The sequence below is a fragment of the Cinclus cinclus genome, chromosome 3 (genome assembly GCF_963662255.1).
Source record: "Cinclus cinclus chromosome 3, bCinCin1.1, whole genome shotgun sequence".
Taxonomy (NCBI): Eukaryota; Metazoa; Chordata; class Aves; order Passeriformes; family Cinclidae; genus Cinclus; species Cinclus cinclus.
In genome coordinates, this window is record NC_085048.1 from 45217890 (window position 1) to 45233164 (window position 15275).

The 15275-nt window shown below is 36.9% G+C and overlaps 1 protein-coding gene across 3 annotated transcripts in view; it reads right to left on the minus strand.

The window, feature by feature from the left end:
• The window catches only part of CDK19 (cyclin dependent kinase 19), a 118518-nt gene that overhangs the window by 15473 nt on the left and 87770 nt on the right, over nucleotides 1–15275 (minus strand). For all 3 annotated transcript variants that reach the window (XR_009933054.1, XM_062489942.1, XM_062489940.1), the window contains 2 exons: nucleotides 1323–1466; nucleotides 992–1061 (listed from right to left, as the gene is read on the minus strand). Coding sequence is in view for 2 of the 3 variants with exons in the window: in XM_062489942.1 (XP_062345926.1) it covers nucleotides 992–1061; nucleotides 1323–1466 (214 nt within the window). In the remaining variant the exon portion in view is untranslated. The remainder of the gene's footprint in view (nucleotides 1–991; nucleotides 1062–1322; nucleotides 1467–15275) is intronic.

The following is a 15275-nucleotide window of genomic DNA, read 5'->3' on the forward strand; positions in this document are numbered from 1 at the left end:
AGTAGGAGTGCTATCAACTGTGTAAAGATTATCAAACACACAACTTTTACAGTATATGGATAAGCTGTTGATAAGGACAATGACAGAGATACACAGCTTGAAGTTTATAGTTATTTTTCTAAAGCAGCTGCCACAGAAAGCGTTCAGCAGTTCATCACAGTTCAACATTTAAGCTATTGTTTCCAGTTAGAACTTGGCACAGCAGTTAAGATTACCATTCCGTCTCCTCAGCCTCCAGAAAACCACACAGTCCTTACAGCTCCCAAGCTCAAAATTGTCCTAAATACCTATGACCTGTGCCTTGTCTTTAATTTACAGCTCCAGAGATTATCTCTAGCCATTTTCAGAAGAAAGAAACTTCATATCTTGTGTAAAAACAGTGTAATGAATCCATGTCAGAGCTGGAAACAGAATTCAAAACTCCCAAATCCATGTCCTCTACCTTACTTTAAGCAGTCCATGTGACTCCTTACCAGCTCTGATCCATTATCAATCACCACTTGACTACTTTAGCCAAAGCATCAGGAAACAATAAAAGCAGAAAAATCTCAGGTCGTGGACATGTGTTGAACCACAACCTATTGAACATGTTACCTTCAATAGAAATTTCTGTCCAATATATTGCTGCCTCCACCTATCCACTTGTCAAAAATACCAGTGCTTCCATATTCTTTCTCACACAAAACTAACATCATCTTGAATATGTAACAGAAATAGGTTAAGGAAGCTCATTTTTCTGTGCCTTCCATAGATTAAATCACACTTACAACAACCCCTTCTAGAGAAATGAGGAGGCCACTCAGTTGATGTTCTTAGCAAGCAGCGGAGGGAGAGAAGACCATTCATGTAAACCAGGTAATTCAAACCAGGCAGCTGCCACAGTGTTAGAACCCAAACACTTCAAAATCCCCTCCGCAAAAAGTCAGAGGGTAGGAGTTGATTTCTGCCTCCACCACACCCCGTGAACTGTTGTTACATTATCATTACTTACGTTGTTCTTCTAAAATCTTTCTGAAGAGTTGGATATTCTGGCATCTTCCTTATGTCTTCCCAGTCTTTATCTTCGGTAGTGTGGAAAGAAGAAAAAGCATTTACAATTCTGAATGCGTAGGTTAAGTGATACTCAGGTAGAAATAGCTACAGGAGTTGTTTGACTTCCTGTTTGTTGGCCAGTGCTATTATTCTTTGGTTGTCAGCATTTCCAAATCCATCAAACTGACAGTTTCTTTGCACCTATACAAAAAACTAGTAATTTCCTTCAGAGAAAAAACAGCAAACAACTTACTAGTGTTATGTCTGCTGCTTTAATGAAAATAAATTACCTGCAGGGAATCCCATTACACTGAAAATGCGGTCTAGCTGATCGTGATGAAAAGGATTACTTGTTTTGATGTCCTCCTGGCGACAGTGAAATATAGGTTCTGAAGTCAATAGTTCAGCAAATATGCAGCCGATTGCCCAAATATCTACAAGAGAAGGGGGATAACGAATGAAAATTTACGGTACTCAGTTGCTCTGTTTCTTGTTTCTGCACAATTTCTCAATCTGCATAACCACAGTAAGACAAAATGCTTCACATTTATAAACAATGCATTAATATAATATTTTAAAAGGGTAAAATCTGGAGATATGTTTTCTTTAAACCAAAATTAGAGTCTTGAAAGCCAATTTGTACAGTGGCAGTCCAGCACTTCACATATTCAGTTATGTCAGAAACCTACACATTTGCTTACAACATAGCTTAAAGGGCATTCAGTTGACCAAAAACTATCCCTCACAAAGATATATGATAGAAGTATTATTGTAATGTATTTCAGAACCATTCCAAACAGATAATTGATAACCAAATAAATATTAAGGAGAAGACTAATGGCTCATATGTTTAACCAAATGGTGCAAGCTAGTTAAAAAGAGGAAGAAAAGATCCTAATTTTAATCAAATGTAGAAGAGTGAGTACCAAATTTTGAGAAAATTAAAATCCTACTTGACAACTGACTCCCACAGCAACAATATTTTAACTGTCTCATCTACATCCCATGTATATAAAGACAACAATAACATGATATTTAAAAGTTGGACTTTATGATCTTAGGGATCTTTTCTGCCTTAATGATTCTATATACTGAAAGAAAGAAAAAAACCACCAACTTCTATTTAATAAAATTCTCATTTATATGCTTTTTTAGATTAAATCTATTGTGGACCAAAACATTAATTCACAAGAGAACAGTTTTTTAGATTATATGTATGCATTCTAGTTACTCATTAGAATCCATCTTAGTGTTCTGTATGACCAAAATGGTTTACTATGCATCTTAAAATGAAAGTGTGAATTTGCCAGTGAGAAGTTTGTTACTAGCACCCCCACAACCCACTCCCCCCCAAAAAAAAAGAAAAAAAAAAAGAAAAAGGGATAACTGCTACACCAATGCTAGGATACAGCTTTGGAAAAGGTGTTGAGATCAGATTAACAATAAGCATAGTCTGCTGAATACAAGAGTGTGGAGACTTGTGTAGTAATTGAAGTTGAATTAGATACCCCTAGGAAACTTTATTTATTTCTAATTTAACAAAATAAATACAAAAAGCAATTTAACTTCAATGTATCAGTCTAAGAGATACAAAATTCTTTAACCAGAGTTCAGTTTAGTGGACTCAGACTAAAGAAAACACCAAAAAAAAGTGTCTTGGTTGTTGCAATTAATCTGAGACTCCAAACCCCACTTGCTGTCAATGGTGGTGTTTGGCCCATGCAGCCTATGAGACACAGGGTGTCCTTAAGAAAAAACACTGCTCTTCTTATGTAGGAAATAAAGAAAAGAGTCATCACACTATTGCTAAAACTGGCCAGTTCATTCCCATCATTTAACAGGTATGGAGCTTGAGGTGTCCAAATATATATCCCTTTCTTCCAACCTTCCTTAAGGAAAATCTGATCACATTTCATTCAGACTTTACAGTTCTGACAGGGTATAACTTGCTCTGAGCATTACATCGCATTCTTGAGGTTTTATCTTCCTTTGATTTTCCTATTAGCCTTATCTGCATGAAAACAAGATCTTTAGCTGTTGAGATTTTATCTGCTCAAGCAACTAATGCAGCATATTAATCACAGTTCCTTCATGGGTAGTAGACAGAAATTATCTACTCTGGAATGGAAATTACTTATTAATTGAAGAATGGAATCTTCATTTAACAGTATCTATTCACTCATTTTCATAACAGACAGCAAATCCTTTTGGAGATGGCTTATGTAGAGGTCAAAAGAACTGCAGCTTTCTTAGTTTTCATGGCTTTCTACAGTGCTCACTGTCCATCACATTGTGAGGGAGAGGCTGGGCCACTGCTCATTATTCCATTCTTTACTACTCTGTCCAGACTGACCTTTTTCCTTTTAATAAGAAAAAAAAAAAAAAAAAAAAAAAAAAAAAAAAAAAAAAAAAAAAAAAGAGGTAAAATCTAGTATTCTCCCTGACAGCAAAGCTGAACTTGGAAATCTCCCTGATGTGACACAGCAAACTTCAAAACTGTTTTTCCTTCATCACCTGTACTGTAAGAGATGAGCCACTACACAGTGTACAGAAAGTCTATTTAAAACCATTTGAGAATTCAGAAAGACAAGCATTGCACCAACTGGATGCTACATCTGTATAAACACTGGAAACTCCCAAAATGGTGTTACAGCTTCCTGTGGGATGGCATTATTGCCATCAACTTTGATCAACTGTTGTATTTTCTGGAAGTTCATATGCTGGGGTTCAACCCTTTATGTGTCTTGCCAGATATTCCTCATCTCCAAAGAACTAATGTAAAGTAACTCAAAAGAGTTACTTTAAGAAGCAAGAAACCCAAAAGTAAGAAAACCCGAAGGTTTAATTTACGTAAGAAAAGATTATAGATAGAAAAGGCCTTGCAGCCATGCAGCTCAAGCAAGTCAGGGTCTTCTCTTCATGACCCTTTTATGTAACCTGATCTCGAACACATCCTTGGCATATATTGATACCATTCACAGTTAATGATTATCTGCCAAGATTAGTTAGCACTTTTTGTTTTTTTCTTCTAAAAAACATTCATAATTTGCAATAATAATGTGCCACATGTAGCACCACTTCTAGCAGGAATTCTTCATTAAATTCTGCTAAGTTTAAACACTTTATAGTTGCAAGCAGTCTTAATAGGTATTTATCTCCTACACTATTCATAGTACTCAACCAAACACAAATTTTAGGCCTAACTATGGGAAGAAAATCCTTGTCTAGTGCCATTTAAGGTTATCCATTTATGATCCTCAAAAATTAATGATTACTGCATCTATTTGAAACATATTCCAAGTAACATGCACTACTCCACAGTAGTGGGCACTGACAGAGCAGAGCTTAAAATACACAAGTAGTTTATTTCAAGTACAGCATATTATTCTAATGCACATCATCTACCTCTAGCACTAAAGGAGCTTCTTAAAATGTTATAGGAAAATTTCATTATAAATGAAACTTTTTGTAAAAGCAAGTACCAAAATTAGTGGCAAAAATTATCCAACAATTAATTCTCCCCTCTCCCCTCTACTAATGATCAAGACAGTGAGTGGCCTCACCATTCCTGAGCCAAAGCTAAAACTACTGAAGGTATCCATTTGTTATGTCCCAGATCCACTGAAAACTGGGACACATAGATCCTATGGAGTTGCACTGGGTACTAAAAGTTTTCCCATCTGATGCCTTGGGAGGATGTTAATAAGTTTACCAGAGTAACACAACAATTGCTATAAAGATGGTTCTGTTTCCTACAGTCTCTTCTGTCATTAGGCATCAGGACTGTGGCAAAAGGTTTTTACTGTTGGACTGTGTTGTTTTGTTGATGTTCTCCTCTGCCCCCAAGACTTACAGATTCCGCACTTTCTCCAAGTTTACACTGGATCCCTGTGCAAGTCCATTTTGCTCCCTGGCTCTGGAAAGAGGGGTGGGAGTGACTCTTAACCACACAACTCCCTCAGGTTCCATTCAAACCTATTATCCACTGAAATATCCTTCCACTATGACAATACTTCTCAAGTACTACATAATTTTAGGAAAAGAAAAAACCACCAGCCTTCTATAGATGGACACTTGTGATTGGTAGACAGACTTCCCATATAAATGCCTGTGTGGACAGATTATTAAAATATTTGTATGGCTGTTTGTGTCCCAGTTTTAAAATCTGGGACTCTAATAGCTTTATAGGTCAGCTGAGAAAATCCTGCATGTCCTGCTCTACTTTAGCACTGCAGCCAAGAAGCAAGAACAAAGCGATGCTGTTTCAATGATAGGGCTGATTAAGCAGACAAATGCTCATGTACTCTTTCATTTCTATGGGCACAATAATCTAATTTCTGTATTTGTTCCAGTATCTTGGAAACATTCTTTAAGAACAGTATGACCATTTAAGACAATAAGACAATTCATTAAGCAATAGCCTTGACTCATAAAATGAAGCATCTCTTCCCATGTATATTATCCAAAACTTGTCACTGAACACAGGACAGAATCCAAGATTAAATACATCATAATTCTTCACTACATCCAAGAAAAGAAATAAATAAATAATTTCCTAGTCTCACAGAATTCTTTAATAAAATTCTCTTAAAGAAAGCAAGTAAAGACTTGGAAAACATCTATTTAGGCGCAATCAGTGGGAAGAATTCTTCTTTAGTGAGGTCTAGCATAATAGCATTAGTATTTAACCAAAGTGCTTTTTTTCCTGTTGTTTCGGACACAAATTCTGCACTCTTGGACACCTGTGAATGCTGGCAAAGGCAGTGAGGAGCAGAAGAACAGACATCAGAATACAGCTTCCCTGCACCTGCCAAGGGCTAATGCAACAACCAGGGTACCCAAGAGCTAGTTAGCAGGCCTTAGCCCAAACATGGCTTTTCAGGCCACCTGTAAGAGCTACAGCATTTACTTAAGATCCTCCAAAATCTCCCATCAAGGCAATGACATCAAACACACCAGTGGATGGGAAACGTAAAATGGGGCTGCACAGGCAAATGTCTGATTTTTTTCAAATAGATATCAATTGGTCTACTGAAGAGATATTCTATCTCTTGCTAAGCACAACAGCACATTCTAGACTTACCTGGAATCTTTATACACAGGAGTCTAGGAGCACAGAGATAGTATAGAAAATGAGTTTATTAGTTTTTATGCTGGATTTAGCATTTGAAATTTGATTTAAGAAAATAACGTTTGCTTACACAGGGATTTCTTTAGTCTGGTAAGGTGAACAGAACATGCCTGCTATGTATGTTCTGTTATCATACATGTACACAAGGGAAAGACCTTCCCATTCATACATTAAGGCCCCAGTTTTTATGTCCTTCATTTAAACTTTAGTCAGCAAAACAGAAGGTTGAGGAAATGGTTACTAGCCTTTTAAATTTCACACCTTCTACAAAGAACTGAAAACAGGGTCAAACATTTACATGTGACAGGCTTTTCAAGGGGAAGCAAAAAATGGTGTCAGTGGGTTAAGGGTCAGAAATTTGCTTTCACTCTTTGATGTTAGGCAATGTTGACCAATTTTTAACAAACAGCATCTCAACAGGCCTTGAATGAAGAACAACTTACACTGTAAAGCCACAAAGATGATTGTGCTGCATACAGAAACACCTCCCACTAATCTGAGGGATGTTCACAGCCAGCCAACCATGTATCTAAGAACAATGCTTCATTTCAAAAGTGCATCCTCTTCTGTGCCATGATACAATGTCAAGATAATTCAAAACTTTTAACTGCAAAACTATACTAACTTGAATTAATAATGAAATCCACCATCCTTGCTTTGCTTTTTACCTCTATGCCTTCACCCTAGCATTTTAAACTAAGCTGCCTTCTTCTCGTGTTTGCACTAACAATTTAATTATTAATGTCAATTAATACAAACCTAAAAAGTTTAAAGCATCTTGACTGAAATTCTGAGTTCACTTAAATCATCATTTTCCGCAGTGCTTTAATGGGCCAAGCTTTCATCACTCTCTCTTAACAGAGGTATTCAAAGTTGTCAAGATATTTTATTTTCCCACTTACATTTCTACTCCTCAGAGTATCATTAAATGAAGATCCTGGATTACATGATTTCAGACTTCTGCTATGCATTAGTTACATTACCTAGCTTGCAACAATAGACTAAAATTACTGTGCTAAGCTTGATAACACAGGTACAGGTACAATAAATTTAATACAGGGAGTGGCAACAAGTCCAGAGGCCCTAAGCAGTCCTTTCACGCAGTAAAAATATTATTATCATCAGCAATTCCTTAACTCCTCACTTGTGTCTCCAAGACTACTGCTGTATAAACCAGATTTTCTACTACATTAGCTAGCAGTAGAGCAGCTAACTTCCTTGGGAGCATAGAGTGATGGTTGCCTGAATGCAGAATAGAGTGACAGTTCCATCTTCTTTCTTCTCTTCTCTCAGTTCATCCAGAATCTGGTGCTGCTCCAGCCTCACGTGGTGTCACTTCAGGGCAAGGAATTAGGGCAGAGGAACAAGCACTTAGTTCTGGCATGGAAAGGGTGTTACAGTCTTGCTTTTTCCCTAATCCTAAATCTTTAAGTGGTTGGAGATGGCAGGGGAATTTTACAACTCCAGCACTTCCAAGATTTAGCAAAGAATATACTGCTACTTTTGTTTCAGCAACAGCCATGCTTATACCTCCGAGGGTCCAAGAGGTACCCTGGCAAGCTGGCAAGCTCTTCATGGAAACAAGGGTAAAAAGAAAAATGACCTTTCAGTGACAACTCTTCAAAAGTCTGAGGAATGCAATGGGTGACAAAAAGCAGCCTTGTAGCTTCAGGGCTACTTCCCACCACCAAGTATCAAACTGCAGCAAGTAAAGGAAGTATGAAAACTTACAGTAAAGGTCACAAATCTCTCCTACATTGCAAAGTACTAGGCAGAAATTGTTACTATTTCCTCCTATAATGATGACAGAATTAAGAACAGGCAAGATTAGCCACTGTTTGGTAAAACAGCACTTAAACTTCTCAGGAAATATGCACAGCTCTGCATTTCATAAGATCATATGTAAAAAAAATACTGACAATAGCAAGTAAGAAAGCAGTACATATTCTTTGAAAGAGAAATATACTTTTTTCCTCTAATTAAACATAAAAATATTTTATTAACCAGCTTTTTTGTACACAGTGGAACTCTGCAGGTTAACTCCACACTAACTAAAGAGGAACAGTGAGTTTGTTATCTGTTGTGTGCTCTCACTTGGCTTGTGTCTTTAACTATTACAACTTTTTAATAGCTCCAGTTATGTCATCACCTTCAGAGCTAACATAAGGTATGCAAAAGCCCTGCTATCTGATAGATGGAGTTATAACAAGCAACATCTGTGAAGAATACTTTCTTGGACTGTTCCAATTCACAAGCCATGACAGTCTTTTCTAGAAGTTTCCAAAGCTTTTGATGCCTACTTTATTTCAGTCAATGGAGAGAATGTACATGAAGAAACCTTGCCTACCAGAGAGTACCATCAAACAAGCTCCTTTGTCCTTCCAAATACAGTGTTTTACTTTACAATATCTTAACATGTCTGTTACTAAGGTTTTCAGCCTTACAGCTATTTCTACTAAGGCACTGACAGCAACTCCAACATAATTATAAGCAACTGCATTGGATAATACATGGAATAAACTGGTGTCATGAGTAATTCTGCTGTCAATCACAGTTATTGACAAGAAGTCAACTTGTGAAGCAATCACACCTGTCCCAAAAACCAGTCATGCTACTCCATCAGTGCTGTAATGTTGAAAGTTTCAGTTCATATTGCTGAAGTAATTATGCATAAGATCAAACTGATGGATCAGCTAAAACAACTCCTCTGCACCAGAAGTATGCACCTTGTTAGGAGAGTAAGCACTTGGTTTTCAGCCAAAATCAACTGTTAGGAGCCAACTTTTCAGATTTGGTAGCAAAAACTACACATTAAAAGCTACATATAACTGCACAGTATAGTGAGGGTAACATGTTGATGGAAATAACTTTCACAAGAAAAACTCCTGTCTTACTTCCCTAAATAGTCCTTTAAAAAAATAAATCTCCGTTTTTTTTCTTTTTAACTGAGTTCATGGCATATATTGCTCAGGAAGATTAGAGAATTAATGTGCTGCTGCAAAGCTCATCTGTCTGGTAAAGGACAGAGTCAGAGAGATAATAGAGAAGAAAAAGCTTGCCTATGTATGAGGCCCCATGGTTATTAACAGTTTGGAAGAAAACAAAGCTGATACTTGGAGGGGAAAAGAAGTCAGAAGGAAAGAAGACATTGAACTAAAACCATAACCAGTATGGATGACTTTTGGCCCACAAATCACTGATGACTCTTGATGTACATGGGACTAAATGTAGACCGATTTTTGAAGGCACCTCTTGCTCAAAAGTGACTTTTTATCACAGAGTTATTGCTATAGAAGATATTCTGCCTTTTGAGTATTTTTATATTATTTTTCCTGCTCTAAAATAAGCCATATACATTTAAGTCATAGTAATCATTATGCAGCAGCAAATCTGCCAAAATATTAAACTAAATGGCAAAAGCATCCAGTATTTCCCCTCAAGTGTTGCAGGGAAGAGAGTAATGAGAATACAAAAAGTACTGGGTGACTACATGTGGAAGTTTACAGGTTAATTTACCAAGCAATCCAAATCAGGACAATCAGCAGATTGCAGTGTGTTGAAGATTCAGTGGTTTTGTTTTCCTTTTCCTTCCCTTTTTGTTTATAATGTCCAGAATGTGTGAATTTCTCAAGTTAATTGCAGATGCTACAGGACATCCCAGGTTCTCAGACAAATAATTTATTCATTGAGTTAACAAAAACAATTTACAGCATAGTTGTATTGGAGTTCCCCATTATCCTTAACTGACTTTATCTTCAGGACAATACCATTAAGTAGTGTCCTTATTTTATAGATAAAGAAACAACACTTGGGATGGAATAAATTACATGTGGCCAACTACATACAACCCTTGGGACTCAATCAGTATTTAAAGCCAAGTCTTTTGAGACTCAGCTTACTGTCCTAAGAAATGAAAGCTGGTCTCCCGCATTATAGTACCTCCATTGGTTTTACACCAGCAGAGAGAAATCAGGCCCACAGCACTGTTCTCATTCTTTTGACTATTAAACCACTACACACTCTTCAGACTCCACAATGGCCACCAGCTCATTTCCAGACTTAGCATATTTGAGAAGCAAGAGTAATAGAGAACATATTTGAGAAGCAAGAGTAATAGAGGAGTTAAAAGAAGGCAGAAATTAGATCACAAAATAGTTAATGTGGTAAAGTGTGCAACAATCCTGCAGACAATATTTCTTCAGATGCTGTCAGCATCCCAAGCTTCCCAAAATACTTACTAATATAGCTGTAAAATGTTCTGATTAGGTGATCTAATAATCCTTTACATAACTTTACATTTCTTAGATTATTGTAGTAGAGAATGCTTTTCATTTTTTAATAAAAGAAGCTTGTATAGTCTTTTAGATATGCTTTGCTCTTTTAGAGAGCAAGAGGAAAAAAACAGCAGTAAATCATCCAGTACCTGCAATAACTAGATAAGAGAGCAACAATTAATCCTTGGAATTAAAATGTTTTGCCTCTAAGAAAAAGCATAAGAACAACTTTGATAATCAAAATTAAGAAAGTTTACCACATGCCAAAACAAGTTTACCACAAAATATTATCTGAATCCAATTACTCCTTCTGTTGTATAACATTTCCCAGGGCATGAACAAGACTCCCTTCTTGGTGCAGCCTGAATTTTTCTTTTAAGGACACATAAACGAATATTTTCCAAACCTCTCTAATTTTGTTTATTTTTCTAGTTTTTCCACAACCCCTTCCTCAAATCACAGACTCTCACAAACAAGAATGTGGATTCCTATGCATCAATCAAATGCTGACTGACTATGGATTTTTTTCTTCTTAATTATTTCTCATGGATGCTTAAATGCAGTCCCCGTCTTCCTGTGGCTCCACAGATGACAGGTGGGAACCTCCCCTGTACATTTTTACTGAAGAGTTTTCAATCTTCTGGTAGATCCCACCTGTAATTTCTGGTTTACCTGATTTTCCAGATAGGTCTTATTTTTTTCCTCCCAACCCTCCCAGAATATGAGACCAAAAGAGCTTCAGGCATCAGTCCAAGATTTCCAGAGGCCCCACAGCCTGGCCAGCATGCCAACAATCTGTGCATGCACAGCAGGGACATCTGATGCACTCGGAATGTGTGGGACTCACTCCATAGGCAATATGGAACACATATGCACATATTTCCAACCTAAATCCTACGTAATACACCCCAGATATTTCCCTCTCTTTTATTCCTGCATGAAGTCAAATGGAGTTGTTGCAACTCTGATGGATCCCAGCATTTGTTAAAAATGCATTCCCTTCCGATACACAAAATATTTTCCCGTGACATTTGCTTTCATAGGCATTTTGATATCTGTTTATACCTTTCACACATTTCCAGCTTCCATAACTGCATGGTAGTCTGGAAATAGAATGAGGTGACAGTGCACTACCCAGGCTTTGAATTACATTGTCTCTACACCTAGGTCTCATTTGGGCTGGTAAACGCAGTTGCCACACAGTCATTTCTGACGTTTCTGCTGACCTTTAAATTAAACAAGTGAAGAAAGGTATCTAAGAAATGGAGATTTCTCATATTTCCAGATTTACTTTTTCACTATAAACAAGCCCATCCTTTTTTGTTTCAGGACAGTGTTTTAGCCTTGCTTAATGGGTGGCTCAATGATCACTTTAAAGAATTCTTTTGTCAACAAAATCCAAACCATCTAAAACACTATAAGGCATCGGATGCCATTTATCAAACATGCTATTGCTTTAATTAAGGCAACTGGTAAAGAGAGGTAAGATAACATGCTTGTTTGATAGCACTGATAACTATACAAGCTGCAGCTTGATAAAAACAAGTCATAATTATGTTATTACCTTGATATGCTACAAGATGGCCCAGAATGAATCATACTGGAGACTGCCACATGCTTTCTTAAAAACCTACGATGAAAGAGTTCTTACTATTTGCGTTACCTACTAAAATATTATTTTCTAATCTGATGTTCCCAGAGTGAAAAAACCCCACTCTGATCAATGTCTCCTTTCAAGCTCAAAGTCAGCTTAGTTTTTCCTTCATTTTACCACAGTAATTTCCTTTAGTTTCCTTAAAATTAAACTGCAGAGGTCTTTGCCCATGCATGAAAGGAGCACTATACCTTGCCACTTACTTCAACCTTGTTCCTTAAGTATTTTGAGCATAAAGGCATTTTCTGTCATGCTAGACTTTCTAGTTGTTCAGTAATTTTATTAAACTTTCCATGATCGCAAGCAATGTACATTTTCGCAGCTACTTGGTTTCACGTGAACCTTGTTCACATTACTTTCATTTGCAGGTTTTAAGTCTTCGCTAAAGTATTAAGATCTGATGAACACAGAGAAACATATTATATTTTTTTAATTTTGATGCTGAAAATGCAGAAAACCTTCACAGGCTATAGCGAATTTAGTACAAATTCATATTGTGGTAATGGAACAGAGAATGAACTTTGGTTTCTACAAGACCATTTTCCCAATTTGCATTCATCTGGTGAGTTAGTTACTTGTAACTATAATAGCAGATATTACATGTGAAACTTTTATTAACAAGTAGGGCTTACATTACAAACATTCACAATTCAGGAAATATTTACTCTCCATGAAACCCTAACATGGGCTTTTTATTAACCTTTTAACATGCAGATGACAAAAGCTATTTCTGTTTTTCAGCAACAGTATTTTCCTGATTCCTATATCTCTTTAAAACAGGATGTTACATATATGATGAACAACTATCTGTTCTCCAAGGAAATAAATTAAAAGCAGAATATTTAATTAAACTGAAGAGACTAAATAAAGGAAAAACATCACTGAAAAAATCACCCCTAAAATAATGAAATACACTTACGTATTGTTTTGTGTAATATATAGCACTTTCTAAACAGATTTACTTTATTGTTAAATTATTATTTAATTAATTGTATTTAATCCAATTTTCCCTTGAAGCTGAGCTCACAAAATGCAACTAAGATCAGGTCCAGAAATCAAAGAAAAAATCCTGAACAAGTCAGAAGTCAAATTCTAATTTCAGTCTTTGATCTTGTATGAGAATTATTTACATGCAAGCAGAGCACACCTAAAGACTTTATCACAAGAATAAAACCAAACAGGACACTATAGTAGACAATGTCCAGGATATTTTGAATACACTGCTAATACTTATATGTGAAACAAAGATAAGAAAGAGAGTATTACATACATAAGGAAGAGAGAATACAAAAACCCACATTTAAAATAAAGTAAAGCAAACATCTGAATCATGTATCAACTGTTTGACAATGTCAGGATGTTGTAGAACAGAACTGATGACAATGATTTCCTAGCAAATTCAAACAAAAATATTTCTCACTATGACAAAACTGAAAGAGAAAATTCTGCTTTTAGCATTATCTTATTTGCATCTACAAATCAATAGAAGTTATGTGTTGTCCAAAAAGACATGGGGAAACAGTTATGGGAAACAAGTAGCTATACTTAAAAAAAAAAAAATCTGTCTTTTTTCATAATTTGCTATATCTAATCAACTTTCTTCTAAATTATTGTATCCAACTCAAGAGCAATTAAATGAGAACCTTATTTAATTGCTGAGTTATTATTAAAAGCAATATATTTGAATTCCTGAGAATTATGTAATATTAAGAGATACTAAAATTGTATTTCTTGCACAGAGACTTGAGAGAAAGTTTTAAGAGTTGTATCCTTTGCCAAAAACATCAGCATATGAATTGAACTCTCACTAGCCTGCTTAGCTCATGGAAATGGCCTTTTCTTAAGTGCACATAGTGCTAGAAGCAAAACACAAGTCTCAACTCAAACTGCATGAACATCATCACTGCTGTCATTTTGTTACTCATGTCTTCCCTCTGCCTAAAAGCTGCACATAGATAGCTCCATGTACTTTTTTTTTTTTTCTTTCTTCTTCTCTTCCATACATGTTCCTCTCTCTCATCCTTCAGTCAGCCTACAAATCTCAACTTGCAACTTTCCTTGTTTTCATTTACGTGTTTTTTATTTTGCTGCCCAAACTGTTTTGAGTGCCCTCAGCACCTACATTGCATGCCAGGTACTACTATGCAACCATTCACACCCCTCCTGGGTGACTCACTGGTGTGATACAAGAAATAAAAGCCTCAGAAATAATAAACTGCTAGCAAAACCAGATCTCTCCAAAGTACCATCATCCTCTGAAGTTTCATAGGAACTTCTTGCTTGTGTTTTAGCACAGACTAGAGATCCCTCAGGGCAAGAACCAAGTTATTTATGACATAATTAAACAAACAACAGCATTATACTAATTCACCCTTCAAAGAGATACCCTGAGATAGTGGTACATATCACTCACCCAAATCTCCAAACAATATGCCATCTATCAAAACCAGGTAGCTGTCAGTTGAGCTAACTTCCCTGTACCACACACGCAGGTCACTCAGCAATCTGGTCCATTCACATCAGCGTTTTCCACTATAAGGCAATTTAAGCATTTCATTTACAGGTGTTTGAGGCAATCCTGTTGGATTTTCTTTAAAACACTTCAGCAAACACAGACTTAATAGTTATCAGCCCAGTCTGCTTAGTGGTAGATTCAAAGTAGGCCCTAAGATTCTTCTCCTGCCACCATAGGAATGTGCCGGAACCATGCAGGGAACAGGGACATTACAAGACTCCATCCCCAGCTCCCACTGGAACAGATCCCCTGAGATGCCTCTGTCTCAGCTGAGGCAGAGCTCCAGAGAAAGGGTGCTGCCATGCAGGAGTCAGTCTGCAGGATGACACTGGCCTCACACTGGGAGACACACTCTGGTTGGGGCACTAGGACACCAGCAAAAGGAGCTGTGGGAGGAGGTGAACAGACCATGGGGCATCATGGAGAACAAACAGAACACAAACAGGATCACTTCAGAGATGCTAAAAAGATTTCTAGTGGACCTGGGGGTAAACTATATGTGTCATCCCTCAGATGTGCTGCTGAGGAAGAAGGAAGAACTGGTTGGTGATATGATAATCAATGGCAGCCCTGGCTGTAACAACCACGAAACAGTGGAGTAACAAAGGCAAGGAGCAGAAGTAAACAGCACGGTTAAAAGCTGGAGAACCTGCTCCAGGAGAGGATACT